Raw genomic sequence first — 15,728 nt, forward strand, 5'->3', positions numbered from 1 at the left:
ATCTAAAGCCGCTTTTCTTCGCCGTCGGCAATACAAACCCAAAACCTGACGGTAACTGCCGTGGGACTCTCTTCATTCACGTGGCAGAAATCAAAGCGCGCGGTGTGCCTCGTGGCGGTCGAAACATCTCTTCAAGTCCACTGATAACTCGGCTTCGGCCAAAAGACCGTCGGTAAAGCGTAAATGGTGGTGGTGGTTTCATTGCCAATCCATAACTATTTCCATAACTATTCTGACAAAGGTACAACGTATCCATCATCACAAGATCATCTCGGCCCAGCCGCTGCGCTACCATTTCCTGTCGCAGCGGCCTGGACTACAGCATGACTCTGAGGCACAGCCATACTGACGCCCGTCACAGGAATCGGCACCGCCGCCGGACTCGCCGACGGCAAAGGCTCGTCCAGACTGGCCACGTACTGATCCAAACTGTTGATGAACGATGCCGTGAAGGGACTCAAGGGAGCCACTGGGTATCCATAACTGGCATCTTGTCGGCCGATGGCAGCCTCGGCGCGCGCCAGATCATTGAAGCTCGCATCCGGTCCGAAGAAGCTAGCGCAAATGTAGGGGCAATCTGGATTCGAGCTGGTGGCGTCGGCGTTGGTAGGTGCAGCCGTGAGTCCAGGCATGACCGCCGCCGACGGTGGACGAGCTTGGCCGGTTTTTCCCGTTCCCGCAAAGTAGCCGCTGCCATTGGCGCCGTTGGGGACGAGCGAGCTGCCTGTACCAGACGCGGCTCGGCCCTTTGTGGGAAACCCGTTGTTGGGTGAGACGCCTGGCGAAGTGCCCATGCGAAGCGAGGCGGTTTGCCACGGCTGCTTCTGCCAGAGCGCTTCTATGTCGTCGAACGAGTTGGCACTCGGAGGCGCCACCTGACCGTCGAAGGGCAGCTTGGGCCGCTCGAGAGACGAGGCCGAAGCCGAGTGCGCAAGGCTGTGCGAGCTGTTGCTGCCCGATCCAGGCGAATTGTAGGCGGGCGAGGTGCGTTGAGCTTGAGTCAAACCAGGTGTAGATCCGCCCGAGTAGCCCGATGAGGTCGAGTACCAGCTCGGGTTACGGACAGGCAGACTGTCGGCCGAACGGCTGTGCAACGGTCCACCGCCTCGTGTTGCACCGGGCGGAAGGCTCGAGCCGGCGAGCGCCTCGTCAGCTTTGCGCTTGTTGCGATTGGACTCCGGCGGTTGGATCGCCCGGGCTCCGTCCATGGCGAGCTTCGACTTGCTCGACAGAGCTTGAAGCAGCAGACGCACGAACTTGAGGTCGTCGGTGATCTGCGCACGCAGCTCGGAGCTGTCCCAGTCGCACGACTCTTGCGGATGCGTGTCGAGCATCGAAACAAAGTGGATGAGCACGAGCGAGGCGATGATCGACATCTGGGCAAAGAACCACAGACGCGAAACGGAATTGTGTTGGGTGCGCATCCCCTCGCTGATCACGGCTCGCTGTTCATCCAGCGTGGCATTCTCGCGCGGTGTGAACCACTTGAAAGCGTTGCGGAAGACCTTGATGATGAGCATGGAAGCGGCAAAGCTGATGTCTCTCGACTCCTTGTACTTGGGGTTGGTCCACGACTGGACGTAGAAGCGTTTGTGGAGGGTGAGCAGTTGCATCTGCACTGCCAGAGCCATGGCGGATCGGTGCCACCTTTCTGGATTGTCCGGGTCATCCGCCGAGTCGATGAGCGAGTCGTCGAAGCGAAGATGTTCGGGGATACCGGCCTCGATGGCGACAACCTCTTGATGCAGCTGCTTGGTGAACTCGTACGCTTCATCCTCGCTCATGCGGATGCGATGGCTTGCGCGACGAGCGACGTCGCTGAGCTTGATCTTGTATCGCATGGGCAGCGAGACCATCTCGTTGTTGTGCGCGTCCGGACCGAAAAGCGAGGGCAGGCTGGTGTTGGCCGGGTCGATGATGTAGCTGCGCTTGACGTTGCCCGCAGAAAACCAGTCCTGGATGCAGAGCGTGGCGAAGAGACCGATGCGATCCTTGCGCTCATCGACCGGCATAGATTCGGGAGGCTCGACGTCGAGCTGGAGCGCATACGCCATAAAACAGATGTTGGCCATCATGGCAGATCCGACGGCCGGACCTTTGAGCGCACTGAGGCACGAGCTCAACAGGACCATGGTGCGAACGTTGTCGATGTGAAGCTCCTCGTAAATGTCAAGCACGGTGAGCGCATGCTGAGCCGCGTCCAAGAAAACGGTGAAGGCTTGCTTGCCAAACTTTTCGAGCAGGATCTCGCCTTCCAACGGTTCGCCAAACACGAGCGCGGCACCGCAGAGAGCGTGAATGGTGGCGACGAGTCGTAGGGCGTCGCGCATCTCTGCGTAAGGGAGCGCATCGGGGCGGCCATCCCAGAAGAGTCTGACCTCTTCGATGGTGCGTTGTCGCTTGCGGAAATTGTCTTCGGGGATGAGGTGAGCCATCCAGGAGAGTTCTCTGAAGTAAAAGTCGGTGAGGCTGCGAACGATGCTGTTGTCCGGCAGAAGAGTGAGTAGATCAAACAACGTCTTGCGCGTTAGCTCCTCTGAAGAGTACTGATGCATTTGCGAGAAGCCGAAACCGAAGCCCCAAGAGATAGAGCCGGCTGCGTAGGAGGGACGCGGTGTGCGACTGTCGTTGGAAGAGGTGGAGGCGAGAGCGGCTCTGTTGGCTTCGACGGCGCCAAGCTCTGCGAGCGTAGAGAGCTTGGAGGTAGAGGCTGTGGTTGACGAGGCGGCGCTGGCGGAGCTCACTTTCCTGTGGGCAGCTTGCGCTGAGGTGGATGATGAAGAAGTCTTGGAGCCGGGCAGCTCGACACCGAGAGATCCTGCGATGGCACCCATCATGGCTTCGAGACGATCGAGGCGTTCATTGACCTGTGAAGAGTCTCCGGTGTCTCTACCGGTAGTCTGAGGACGAACGCCTTCGGCCCACTCGCACTTGCTGGACTCGCCGCGATCACGACATGCACCGCAAGGCCATCCTCGATCGCATTTGAGCTTGCGTCGACGACACGGCTCGCACGAGACGGCTTTCTTGGTCGACTTTTTCTTTGCAGCATCCGAGCTGGCAGTATCTGCGCCGTTCAATGGGAGGGAGGAGTCCTCTGAATTGGAATTCATGCTGGCAGACTGTGAAGTGTTGGTGGGTGGATGAGGGGTGGGCCGCGGCGAGGCGTTGGTGGCGGGCAGGGTGACACGACCACTGTGGATGAGATGGCCTGGCGATACGAAGGGTTTGTACAGGCTTGAAGCAGAGCCAGTACCACTATGCTGATACGAGGAAGACTCGGAGCGCTGAGCCAAGGAGGTAGGCGGAAGCAGAGGAGGTGGCAGGGCAGAACCGTGCGGGATGGGCGTGCTGGAAGCCAAGGCGGTGCGCAGAGGTGGAAGCGTGACGTCGGAAGCAGGCGACGAGGAAGAGGAGGAAGACGAGGATGTGCGGTGTAAGCGATGGTCGTAGTACCTCGACGCCGACGTGGCCGAAGTGTTGGCGGTGTTGGAAGCTGAACGTGGTGCGTGATCGGAAGGCGAAGTGGCTTGCGGCCGAGCAGGAGGACGCTTTGGCATTGCAGGAAGAAGCCAAGATAGCAAGGATGCGCAGACGAGTCAGGAAGGAAAGGAGGATGTTGACAAGGCCGCGGAGGAAGGCAAGCAGTGCTGAGCTTTGTGTTCGGATGCACCAACCAAGGCGTGGGGGGAGCCAACGGACTGCGAGCGTCTATCGGGAGACCTGCGATCGAGCCGACGCTCGGGAAGGGGGGCAAGTCGGCGGAATGCAGTGGTTTGCGGTATGCAGGAGCACCGGAAGGATGCAAAGGCTGAGACAGAGTTCAAGCTTCGGAAGCGGTGAGCAGAATGGCGACGAGGGAGAGGCAGATGGACAAGAGAGGATGCGGTACAAGGGCGACGAGTCAAGTTCCGATGGAAGCGTGGCTTGAGTGATTGCACATGCACAGCCGTTCATTATCGGACAGCCGAACCAACCAAGCACGTCAAGCTCGAGTCAAACAATACGCTCGTGGCCTGTACCCGTCCCACTTTTTCCATACGATTAAACGTCAACGAGCAAATGAACACGACACGCGACCAGATGAGGCTCATTCCTATTCGTCGCTTGGCTCGTGTCATTCACGGAGATTAGAGTCCGCGACCAGAGCGGTGGAATGCGATTGTCGTCTCGACACAGGAACACTCGACGAGGGCGTGGGGGCGTGGGGAAGCGAGAAAGGTGTGCCTGAAAGGTCGAAACAATTGGCTCCAGCGTCGTTCATCTTCTCCGAGGACTTGACGGACATGCGCACTTTTCAAAGGAGACAGCTTGGCTGCCGATTGCCAACCAGAAAGAAGAGGTTTCGAGCTTTAACTCGAATTTAACCTCGTCCTAGATTGCGCATCTCGCCGCAAATGAAAACCGCGATTCGCCTCGACTCAGCTCCATCGGAAAGCCAAACCATGAGCTCGGCGTGTCGTGCGAGTCAGATTTTTATCTATGAGGATATGTTAACGCGCACCATCATTAATGCCAAAGAGGACTTAGAAGTTTCCCACTTTAACAGCTTACAAATGCAAGAAAGCATGACGGTCGGGTTCAGCGAGTGCCGACCGATCCGGCAAACGTCGATGACGCTGACCGAAATCAAAATCGGAATTGGAATTTCCTCGATAAATATAAACTTCGCACAGGCAGTCAGCCAACACGGCCGATCCGGTCGGCTGATGCTTCCAATAACCGGTCGTGCACCGCTGCTTAGCGCACCGCTTTACCTCAGCCATGCGGGGTTTACCACTGCGCGACAAAATGCAGCATTGAACGAACCGACTGATCTGGGGAGAGCAGAGCTATACACGGCCTGATTTTGCACGAAATGCGACCGGGTTGCCTGCTGCCTTGGCGTCCCTGCCAATCAACGTCATGGCAATGGCCTGGTCCTTGTTGCCTTTGCGAAATGTATAGCACACCAATTTGAGCTTGTTCCTAGGTCTCGCAGTTGGGATTGCTGTCTTCCCAGATCGGGGTGGAGAATAGGTACGAGGCAGCGCTTCTCTTTGCCTGTGCCTCTCCGGTTAAGTTTGCTTTCAGGCCGACGTCGGGCTGCGTTTCGCAAACAAATTCCATCCCGCTCACTGGCCCTGACGCTCTCAATTTCCAGCGATTCGGCTTTTGCCTCGTTGTTTGGGCCAACACCTTTCCGGCAGATTCGCGCCCCACTTTCTCTCGGTTGTTGCCGGTTCAAGCGGGTCTGCTCCTGCTCGACCTGCCAATCTTCCGCGTCCTTCCTGTTGGCAACTGTGGCGTCAGGTCATATATATCACTCCATCCTTTCCCCACACTTCCATCTCCACACCTGCACCCTCTCCTTCCCAATCCCAGGCTCGACCCATATCTCTTTCCTTTTCTGAGTCAAGCGAGATCGTTGTTCGCCCCAAGTTCTTCTCCTCTCCTCTCCTCTTCGTCAAAATGGCTCCGCCTCGATACATCGAGTTGCCAGCCGGTCTCAAGCCTGCGGGCGTTCCCGGTCGCGAGTTGCTTGCCTACGAGCGTTCCAAGGCCTCGTTCGACTCCAAGGCTCTCGCAGAGTACATCCACGGCAAGCAGTTCCTCGAGCTCCAGGAACACCTCGTAGGCATCCTCACCTCGGATCCCGTCTTTGACAAGACCTCCGACTACTACTATGGCCGCGCCGACAAGTTCCGACGTGCCATGCTCAAGGACAAGCGTCTGGCTCAGCTCGCCGCCGAGCACGGCTGGGGTCAGACCGAGATCTCGATGGCCGAAAAGCTCGCCGACCTGCCTGGTCCCATGGGTCTTCACAAGAGCATGTTCCTGACCACGCTCTACAACCAGGGTAACGACGAGCAGCGCAAGGCCTTCTACGAGCCTGCTGCCAAGTACGAGATCATCGGATGCTACGCCCAGACCGAGTTGGGTCACGGTTCCAACGTGCAGGGCATTGAGACCACCGCTACGTGGATCGCCGACACGCAAGAGTGGGAGATCCACAGCCCCACCTTGACCGCCAGCAAGTGGTGGATCGGTGGTCTCGGCAGGACAGCCGACCACGCCGTCGTCATGGCCCAGCTGATCATCAACAACAAGAGCTACGGCCCACACCCCTTTGTCGTCCCCATCCGCGACGTCAAGACCCGTGAGATGCTCCCCGGACGCACCATCGGCGACATTGGTCCCAAGGCAGGATACAACACCACCGACAACGGTTTCATGCTGTTCGAGCACGTCCGCGTACCGCACTTTAACCTCCTCGCCCGTTTCTCCAAGGTCGAGCCCGAGACGGGCAAGTACCTGCCACCGCCCAACGCCAAGCTCGCCTACGGTACGCTCACCTGGGTGCGCGCTAACATTGTGCGCGACGCCTCGACCGTGCTCATGCGCGCCGTCACCGTCGCCATCCGCTACTGCGCCGTGCGAAGGCAGTTTGCCGACCGCGATGCACCCAAGTTCGGCCAGGATGGCAAGCCGCTCGAGACGCAGGTGTTGGACTACACCATGGTTCAGATCCGACTGTTCCCCATCTTGGCGCAGGCGTTTGCCTTCCACTACACGTCGCGCTTCATGTTCGAGCTGTACGAGCAGAACCAGGCCAACATCGAGTCCGGTGACCTTTCCCTGCTCGCCGACACGCACGCCTCGAGTTCGGGTCTCAAATCGTTGACCACGCTCTACGCCAGCGACGCCATCGAGGTCTGCCGAAAGGCGTGCGGTGGTCACGGCTACAGCATGGCCTCGGGACTGCCCGACTTTTACGCCAACTACCTGCCCAACGCAACGTGGGAGGGTGACTCGTACATGCTTTCGCAACAGTGCACGCGCTACCTGTTCAAGACGATGCGCGCCATCAAGAGCGGCAAGGGCAAGGTGGACAAGAACATCACCACCGATTACATGATCCGCTACCTCGACAACAAGCACGAGAAGGCCGAGATCCAGTTCAGCGGCGATCTGTACGACCCGCTCTTCTTCATGCGCGCGTTCGGTCACCGTGCCGCCTACCTGACCGAGCAGACGCTGGCGCTGCGAGACGATGCCAAGCGATCGTGGAACTCGTTGCTCGTCGAGCTCTACCGATGCTCCAAGGCACACTCGCAGTACCTGTTGGTGCGCAACTTTGGTATGGCCATCCTCAAGGACGACAAGCTCAACTCGCAGCCAGCGTTGCGACAGATCGTGCAGAAGATCTTCCTGTTGTGGGCGTGCAACACGATGCAGGAGGAGTCGGCCGACTTCCTCGCTTCCGGTTACATCAACGGACAGCAGTTCCACCTGCTGGGCAGCAAGGTGCAGGAGATCATGGTGGAGGTGCGACCCAACGCGGTTGCGCTTGTCGATGCGTTTGCCGTGCCCGATTACCTGCTCAACTCGGCCCTGGGTCGATCGGATGGTAACGTGTACGAGGCCCTCTTCGACTTTGCTCTGCGCGAGCCATTGAACTCGGCCAAGTGGAACGTCGACATCCACGATATGAACACCACCGACTTTGATTCGGATCTGCCGCGTGCCAAGTTGTAGTTTTGCTTAAAAATTGTCGCAAGAACAGTGTCATAGAGAATTCTTTCATTCATGGTAACGACTAATGTTTGTGACGACCTGCCAAGAGTGAGCTTCCGATATCGTGAGATAATGGACCTACTTGCCCGATCTGATGTGACAACTCTTCTTGATCTCGAAAAGGAACATTGTGTGGCTGCAATGCTGCCAAGAAGCTCTGCCAGCATCGAAGAGGGCAACGCATCCACGTCGGGCTGTGCAGGCTGCCGGAACAGCGAGAGCGCTTGGCGATGGCACTGTACCGCGCAGATCATTCTGGCATCGCTGATTTGTCGCGCTTGGGGCTTGCAAACTGTGTTCCACCTTGGCACGCCATCGACACCAGCTTGACCTGTTACAGGACCATGCCGCTCTTTCTGCTGCTTCGAGTCGGAGAAGAGATGCAGCACCGGGAACAGACAGCATGTCTGATCGGCGACGGGCGTTTCCGCGTGAGGCGTATGGCAGAAGCAGTGCTGTAGTGCTGGTGTTGCTTTTCTTCGTCAAGTCGCCGAGGAAACATGCGCTGCGAGCCAAGCTGCTTGGAAATTCGCAAAGGCGCATGCGCCTGCCAGGCAGCTAAGCAGCCCGCTCGCGCAAACAAAGCAGTGTCGGGGCACAACAAAAAATCCGCTGAGTCCTGCAGCTCGGATGCAAGCCTCGGGCCAAGAAAACTCAAAGTGAGCTTCGTGCATCTAGAACGCCTTATTCCACGCCGGCGCGGATGGTACATCTCGCCAGCCAGTACGCACGCAATGCCTATCGAATCTCCTTATGACTTTCGATCCTCGTAGCACAGCGGACAAGCGATCGGCTTTGATGACCACCACCCTCATTCCCTTTAGTGTCTGGCTGTCTGTGTCAGATACGATACGATGCGTTGTTAACTTGACAGCTTCGAAGCAGATGCGCGTCATAGGGGCCAATATTCTTGACGTCAAGCATGCTGAAAAAAGAGAGAGAATCTAGAGACAGACTGGAACGTGGATTCATGCATGACGCAGTCTTGGCTCGATGGAATAAAGCTCTCTCGCGCTGCTGCTGCTGTGGCCGCGCTCGCTTTCCTTTTTCGCACTAAGCTAGCATGGCCGCCGCTAAAGTTACATTTTTGCGCCGAGACGGCTTCTCCGACAGAACATGTGGACTGCTGACAAGACGCTATGCGTTCTTCTCTTGCCGCCTGCTCTGTGCATCGCTCTTATCGAGGCGGAGATGCCGAGACGATCGATCGAGTTGCTATTATAGAATGATAGAACGTGCTGCTGGCTAACAAGGGTCACGCTTCTGCCGACGATGTCGATGCTACGGCTTGATAAGATCGCAATCCTGAGCTGTAGTCGCAAAGAGGCATTCTCACCAAGCATCTGAGCGTTCTCCTTTCGCTTGAGCCCCCAGACTGTTCAACGGCTTCCATCTGTGGCTTTCTCGTATTCTTGCGGTCCTTCCTTCGACCTTCGTGACCATCAAGCCTTCTTCCCTACGCTCACCTCGACACTCCACCATCTTTGGACCACATCCTTCCCCTTCTCAGGCATCGTCACTAGACTGCCTGTTCGGTCGCGCATCCGAAGCCGTGTATTTGGAAGGATTCCCGCGAGCGTCGCCCGCCATGTCACCATCACTCGTCATCGACGACACCTCGCTGCTGCTGCTTCTCGTCCTCGTTGCAGCGCTTGCGGTCTCCATCTACGTCTCCCGCTCCTTCCAGCCCCTCATTCACCCGCTCATCCTCACCCGACAGGCCGACGTCTCACAAACTAGACAGCCCAACGAGTCGGCCATCTACCGCAACGCAAACTCCCCAGCCGGCTTCGACCTCGCATTGAGGCCGCGCAAGGAGATCAACGATGTCGCCGATCTCATCAGACACGGCGCAAATGGCTCTGAACGCGAAGCGCAGAGGTCCATCTACGGTCGATCCAAGTCTAACGCGGACGTAGCTGGCGATGCTACCGCCTTTGCAACCGGCTTCATCAAGCTTTCGTCCGCTCCCGTACCACAGACCGTTTTTGCTGTGGTCTCCGAGTCTGACTCCTACGAGAGCCTCATCGCGTTGCTGGCCAACTCGCACACGTCGGTCAGCTCGCGCTTCCACACCACTGTCGTGTCACCGGAAGAGCTCGGCAAGCAGAATGTCAGCTCCTTGCCCAGTACCTTGTCCAGCACTGGAGCCCGCTCCGTCATCGGCGTCTTCACAACCTCAAAGAGCATCGATGCCGTCCTCGCGTTGCCCATCATCGACGCTTCTGCGCTCATCATTGTCCCCTCTGCCGATCTCGAAGAGGTCCAGAAACGCGCAAATGCGCACTTTGGCGGCTCGCATCGTCTTCGCATCTACGACTTTACCACCGTCGTCGAAGCTGGCAGTCGCGGCTCGCTCCACGGCAACGAGTCCGTTGACCGTGACGTCATTAATCAGGTGCAGTCGTACTACTGGAACGCCGCGTCTTCTCAATGGACTGCGGTTCAGCACGCCAACCTGGTCGCTGGCGTCACCTCACAATTGGCCAGCTTTCCAGCCGACAAGATTCCCAGCACCACCGACCACCTTTTCGTCGAGGGTACCTCCGCTTTCGGCACCACAGCGTCTTCGCTCATGGCCACACGGACGCCGTTTGGCTTTGCGCTCGCACTGACAGCACTGTACACAGGTTCTGCCATCACCTCTGGCCTCCTCACCACGAGCTACGATGACCCCAACCCAACGCGTTCTGCCGCGCTTTCGCAGGCACAGCCTACCCTTGTCTACGCAACCGCCGAAGGCGCGTCCTCGCTTGCCTGTGCGTTCACCGCCTGCAGCCGCCGAAGCCCGCTCGCCTCGTGGGCCGCCAAAAGCAAGCTCTTTGCCCTTCGGAACGGCACCTTTTCTCGCCAAGGCCTTGCTGACAGCCTGGTCTTCAAGCAGGCTCGCGAGGCCACTGGCACCTTCAAGGTCAGGAACGTGCTCATCGTCGGGCGAGGCGATACCGTGCCCCAGGCGCTGCTCGACTCTGTTCGCTCGCACCTCGGCTGCTCCGTCCTCAACGCATACCTCCCTGAACTCCAAGCAGCTGCTGTTACTGCGCCTGTCAGCTCTACGCATGCTTTCGACCTCCAAGCTTTCGCCGAGCACGAGATCGGAGCGATGCAGGTGCCGGCTCACGTCGGTCCGCCCTCTGTCTCTGCCGAGATCAAGCTGGTGCAGTCCCAGGCTGCCACCGACGCAGGTCTGACCATGACGGGCGACAGGCAGCCTGGCCACGCTGGCGATCCAATGGGCGAAATCGTGGTGCGCGGCAACATCGTGGCTCGCAGCATCGGCGCCGAGGACGCCTGGTCCGTCACGGGAGACCTCGGCGCTTTCCGTTCCAACGGTACCCTCGTCGTGCTACACGACGCCGATGAGGCCGATGTAGCTGCCGTTCCCACGCTCAATGCCCGCAAACCGATCATTCGACAACGTCGCAACCGCAGCCTGGCTTCGAAGGCAGCAAAGACAGTCCTAATTGCCGCTCTTGTCATGGCTGCCACAGTTGCACCGACAGCATCGGCAGGTGCGCTGTTCAAACGCGGCGGCTCGATCAACAACACAATGAGCGACATGGCCAAGATGGGCATGCTGGTGGGTCAACGCGCTTCGTGGGAGCAAGGCGCGTCGCAGGCAGCTCTTCTGGAACTCGACTATCCAGGCTGGTCCGTCTTTTCTTCTTCCAGCGGTGGACCTCCCTTCAAGCCTGGCATGGAGAGAAAGGCCTCCGGTCCACCTAACGAGGTGATCGCCATGGCGTACGCCTCTGCATCTCGCTCCGACAGCCTCGGTCGACTGGCGTTCAGGATCACAGGCGACGAGCAGATGGGCTCGGGCAGCTCCCTCGATGGTGCTGCGCCGGGTCCTGAGGTTTTGCTCGCTGCCTGGCTCGACGGTGAGATCGACCGCAACACGGGCTCCATGGGTTCAGGCTTCTACAGCAATGCGGCACGGAGCACGCTAAACATGGTCATGCAACGCACACCCAAGGCTCGCTCCGGCGCCATCAGCCATCGATACTCGTCCGTCGCCCTGTGGAGCGATGCGGTCTACATGATGCCTCCGTTCCTCTCATTCTACGGCATGATCACGCGCAACAACACCCTGCTTCAAGCCTCCTACGACCAGATCCGCCTCTATCGTGATGCAATGCGACTTACACAGGGACCGGCAGCGAATCTGTGGGGCCACATCCTGCTACCCGACAACCGAACCTGGACCGACGGCGGTGCCTGGGCCACCGGAAACGGTTGGGTGCTTGCAGGTATGGCTAGGACGTTGGCGACGATCGAGCAGAGTCAGGCGTCGAGTCAGATGACACAGCAAAAGACGGATCTGGTCAACTGGATGCAGGAGATCCTCGATGCTTCGTGGCCGCTGTTGGACGACCGTGCGCTGCTGTTCCACAACTACATGAACGATACCACGACGTTCTACGATTCCGCGGGGACGGCGTTGATCGCATATGCGACGTACAGATTGGCGTCGATGTCGCCGGCCAACAACAAGTGGGTCTCGCAGGCAGATTCTGTCTACCGCTCGCTGGCGACTTCGTTGAACCCTATCGGTCAGTTCAGGGATGGCTACCCGGTCGTCGACGTGCTTTCGTTCGTCAGTCAGGGTGAGACGTCGTCCGAGTCGTTGGCGTTCTTGATGCTGATGAACGCTGCCAAGCGCGATTACCAGAACAACGATGTGGTGCGCATCACGGCGCCTGGCATCGCGACCAATGCTGCTGCGGCGGCGTCCACTTTGGCTTCGGCGAAGGTCGTGATGGTCGTCGCTTCTGCGACGCTTCTTTTCACACTCCTATAGAGGAAGGCTCAGTCTCGTTTGATCATGGACTGATGCGCTTCGCCTCTGCACTCTTGTCACCCTTTGCATTTGTATAAATTGGAATTGGAATAGCACGTTATAGATCTCACACAACACTTCTCGTGTGTCTACGTTTGTTTCAAGCTGTAGATGGATCGTTGCAACTATGCTGAGCCTGAAAGTCGCGCACGTGGGATGGGATCCAACCGCTGGTTCGCTTTTCCGTCCCCTGGAACGCTTCGCCGATCCGAACGACGTGATGCAGCATGTAGCAGTCGCCTTGCTTCTCCTTCTCTGTTGCTTTGGTCCACAGCCATGTCGTGCAACCGTCGCTTTGGCTGCATTGCGCCCTGCACTCTTGCTCGTCCTTACTTGTCCTCCCTTTACGGGTGTCGCGTTCCCCGATATCGAAGGCTTGCCAGTGATACTTGGTGGGATAGAGATCCATCTCCGAGGTCTGATTTCGAGCTGATGCATCCAACGCGATTCTGAGGTTTCTAGGGACGATGTAGTCGAACACGTCCGAGTACAGCACCGTCTCATTGCCTCGCTTCTTCCTTCGTATCTCGTTCTCCATCTTCGACAGCTCCACAATCTCCCATGCTTTGAGGTGGTGGAAATTTATGATAGGTTGACACCAATTGCCAGCGTCGAAAACGATCTCTCTCGGCCTTTGATTTTGAAACCGTGCTCCTGAGTCTCCAAGGTCCTGAATTGGTACAGTGGCGGAATGGCGTAAAGCGATACTCAGCTCTGCATCGCCACAGCAACTCTGCTCCACCTCCTTATCGAACCTGCTCGCAAAGTCCGGATCTTTACCGAAGGTACTCCGCATCAGGGTGCCAGAGATGATATATGGACAGCCACCATTAGCGAAGAGCTCGTGTTTCCTCATGAGGATCGAACCGCATCCAAAGAGTGTCTCTTTTGATGAATCTTGGGTCGAGAGGAACTTGAACAGCGACTTCCACAGGACGTAAGTGTCGGCTTCGTATCCGATGTACCATTCAGCAGAAGGGTGACGTCGGCATGCATCGGACCACATGTACAGAAACTTCCACTTGTCCAGATTCCATCCTTCCGGGAAGGAAGATGGATCTGCGTTGTTGTCGAGTAGAGTGTGAAGTTGGTTGTATTGGCGGGAAAAGTCGGCGTTGTGGCGGACAAAGTCGGAGACGTTGGCGAGCGCGTTGTGGATCATAAAGTTGCCAATCTGATCTGCTGCGTCGGAGTAGATCAGGAATAGGGAAGGGGAGGTCTGACCGCTGCGTTCATCAGCAGCTAAGAAAGACGCCTGAGCCAGGACGAGCTGAACAGGTAGTCGATCGGCTAGCACAGATGCACCCGTTTTGAGGACAATGACCGATTTACTCTTGACAGTCTCGATGTCCGGATCGACCCGCACAAAATCCGAGGCGCTCGCTACATCTAGAAGTGGATCTGAAGCAGGGTGAGAAATTGTCGCCATGACCCTGTTGAACCCGCCCTTGACCCCTTCACTGAGCTTTTGTTCGAGCTGACTGATCTTGGCTTTGGCTGCCTGAAGTGATTCGGCTTCTCTGCCATGAAAAGCGATCTCGAAGATGCCGAAGCAGACTGATAGTAGAGAGATGCCGAAGATGAATCGCTTCCACCAGCAGCAGTATTTGCGCCTGCTTCGGGTTGAAGACGTTCGGTTTGAAGCGGTGGGCAAGAGTGAAGAGTCTTGCTGTTGACCAGCAAATTCTTCATCGTCGTCGTCTGTGTAGGCAAATACTACCTGTGGCGATGAACGATGGGATTCCTTGCCTGCGTCCGTCATTTTTGGTTCCATCAAGCAAGACGTGAGAGCGATGAATGGAAGTGACTGAGGAAGATGTTCCTTTTGCTTCTTGTTCTCAAAGACTTCCCTCTCAGCAACGCTACGATGCAAGCCCACATCCCCAGCCAATATGAAGTTTGTGGGACCCCTCGCGCCTCGAGGAGGAGTATTTGATGGATGGGCTGCGGTTGAGCCGCCTTCATTTTCTGCAAGAGCTGTGTCTGTCACCCGTTCCGAGCCTCTCTTCTTTGAAGCCACAGATGAGATTCGAGTTCAAAGGTGATGGAACAGAACGCTTTGGTCGCAACAGCTCATGGACGAACTCGTCCGCTTGCAGGCCGGAGGGCGTCGGCAAAACGGGTTCGCCGCTCTTCAAACGATCTGGGTCGCATCTCATCGACATCGTGAAAAGAATACCACCTCCGCCGCATGCGCTGCCAAGAGAAATGTCTCTTTCAAGACACTCCATCACCTAGCGGGGGCGGGCGCGTGCTAGTTGATGGAGTGTCTTGAAAGAAGCATTTCTCTTGGTAGCGCATTGCTCCGAAAATTTACGTGCTAGCTTCCATGTGTGAGTTGGAGCCCTCAAGTGCCAGGCGTGAATATCTGTCTGAGTGGACTTGCCGGGTTTTGGTGGAGGTCTGTGCCGTATCTACAGGATGAAAGAGCCAGAACGAGAAGGTGCCTTTGAATGATCGGATCGCTCTCAGAAGCTCACTAGAGGGAGTCTGTCCCCCTTCGAGGAACGTGTATCATCATTCTTCGCTGTCGCGTCGGTCTATAGCATGCTATTGCGGTGTCGAGCCCAACGCCGCGAACCTCTTTCTAGCTTGTCTGTTTAAGATACCATCTGAGCATAGCATGATGCCAGTCACTTCAATGCTCTCGTCGGGATATCGACGACAGAAGCAAGGCTCCTATCTATGCCACGATAAATCGCGCCAGCTCACAACAAGCTTTAACTTGCCTGTCGTGCTTTTCCACAAACAGTTGCTTTCGTCGGCCACAGTAACCAGTACATCGATGCTGTAAGGTTACAAGACGCAGAAAAAGTTCGTGACAATGAGATACTGAGCATTGAAAAGTCGTGAAGGTGTCGAGCATAATATATGCTGAAAGAAATACATCGAAGAGAATTCCGAAGACGGACATACTTCGAACACCGCGCGAATCACCTCAAGCCTTGATGGCGCGTTCCTCTACGGATCGGTCCATACCACGCTCCTTGATCCAAGCGGCCGACTTCCATGGCTTGACGTGCTCGGAGTAGAGAACCTCGACATCCTCTAGCGAGATGTTCTTGGTCTCTGGCACCATGAAATACACCCATCCGAAAGCGAAGACGAGCACCGATCCAAAGATCAGCATAATAAAGGGCCCCATCTGAGCTGCGATCTGGTTGGAGAAGTAGGAGAGGAGAAAGTTCCACAGCCAATTACTTGCGCTACCCAAGGAGATGGCTTTGGCTCTCGTTGGAGAGTTGAACGACTCGGCGAGGTATAGCCATGGTCCTGTTGATATCCAGCAAGGGGTGAATAAAAAAAGATCAAAGGACGTCAGCATAAAGTT

General features: G+C 56.9%; 5 protein-coding genes across 5 annotated transcripts; 3 read left to right on the forward strand and 2 right to left on the reverse strand.

Annotated features, from left to right (window-relative positions):
• Positions 1 to 266: 266 nt before the first annotated feature.
• Positions 267 to 3,560, reverse strand: PHSY_002049 (hypothetical protein; the record flags this gene model as incomplete). The annotated part of the gene is made up of 1 exon (XM_012332674.1): positions 267 to 3,560. The coding sequence occupies one exon, from the start codon at positions 3,558 to 3,560 to the stop codon at positions 267 to 269; it is 3,294 nt and encodes a 1,097-aa protein (XP_012188064.1).
• An 837-nt stretch (positions 3,561 to 4,397) lies between these two features.
• On the forward strand, positions 4,398 to 7,518 carry PHSY_002050 (potential fatty-acyl coenzyme A oxidase; the record flags this gene model as incomplete). The annotated part of the gene is made up of 2 exons (XM_012332675.1): positions 4,398 to 4,679; positions 5,365 to 7,518. The coding sequence occupies 2 exons, from the start codon at positions 4,398 to 4,400 to the stop codon at positions 7,516 to 7,518; spliced, it is 2,436 nt and encodes an 811-aa protein (XP_012188065.1).
• Positions 7,519 to 7,787: 269 nt separating this feature from the next.
• PHSY_002051 (hypothetical protein) lies at positions 7,788 to 8,018 on the forward strand (the record flags this gene model as incomplete). Its single annotated transcript, XM_012332676.1, has 1 exon — positions 7,788 to 8,018. The coding sequence occupies one exon, from the start codon at positions 7,788 to 7,790 to the stop codon at positions 8,016 to 8,018; it is 231 nt and encodes a 76-aa protein (XP_012188066.1).
• A 1,127-nt stretch (positions 8,019 to 9,145) lies between these two features.
• On the forward strand, positions 9,146 to 12,358 carry PHSY_002052 (hypothetical protein; the record flags this gene model as incomplete). Its single annotated transcript, XM_012332677.1, has 1 exon — positions 9,146 to 12,358. One exon carries the CDS (start codon positions 9,146 to 9,148, stop codon positions 12,356 to 12,358), a length of 3,213 nt encoding a protein of 1,070 aa, XP_012188067.1.
• A 139-nt stretch (positions 12,359 to 12,497) lies between these two features.
• On the reverse strand, positions 12,498 to 15,542 carry PHSY_002053 (hypothetical protein; the record flags this gene model as incomplete). Its single annotated transcript, XM_012332678.1, has 2 exons — positions 12,498 to 14,098; positions 15,377 to 15,542. 2 exons carry the CDS (start codon positions 15,540 to 15,542, stop codon positions 12,498 to 12,500), a joined length of 1,767 nt encoding a protein of 588 aa, XP_012188068.1.
• Positions 15,543 to 15,728: the final 186 nt, after the last annotated feature.

The sequence above is a fragment of the Pseudozyma hubeiensis genome, assembly GCF_000403515.1.
Source record: "Pseudozyma hubeiensis SY62 DNA, scaffold: PHS21, whole genome shotgun sequence".
Classification (NCBI taxonomy): Eukaryota; Fungi; Basidiomycota; class Ustilaginomycetes; order Ustilaginales; family Ustilaginaceae; genus Pseudozyma; species Pseudozyma hubeiensis.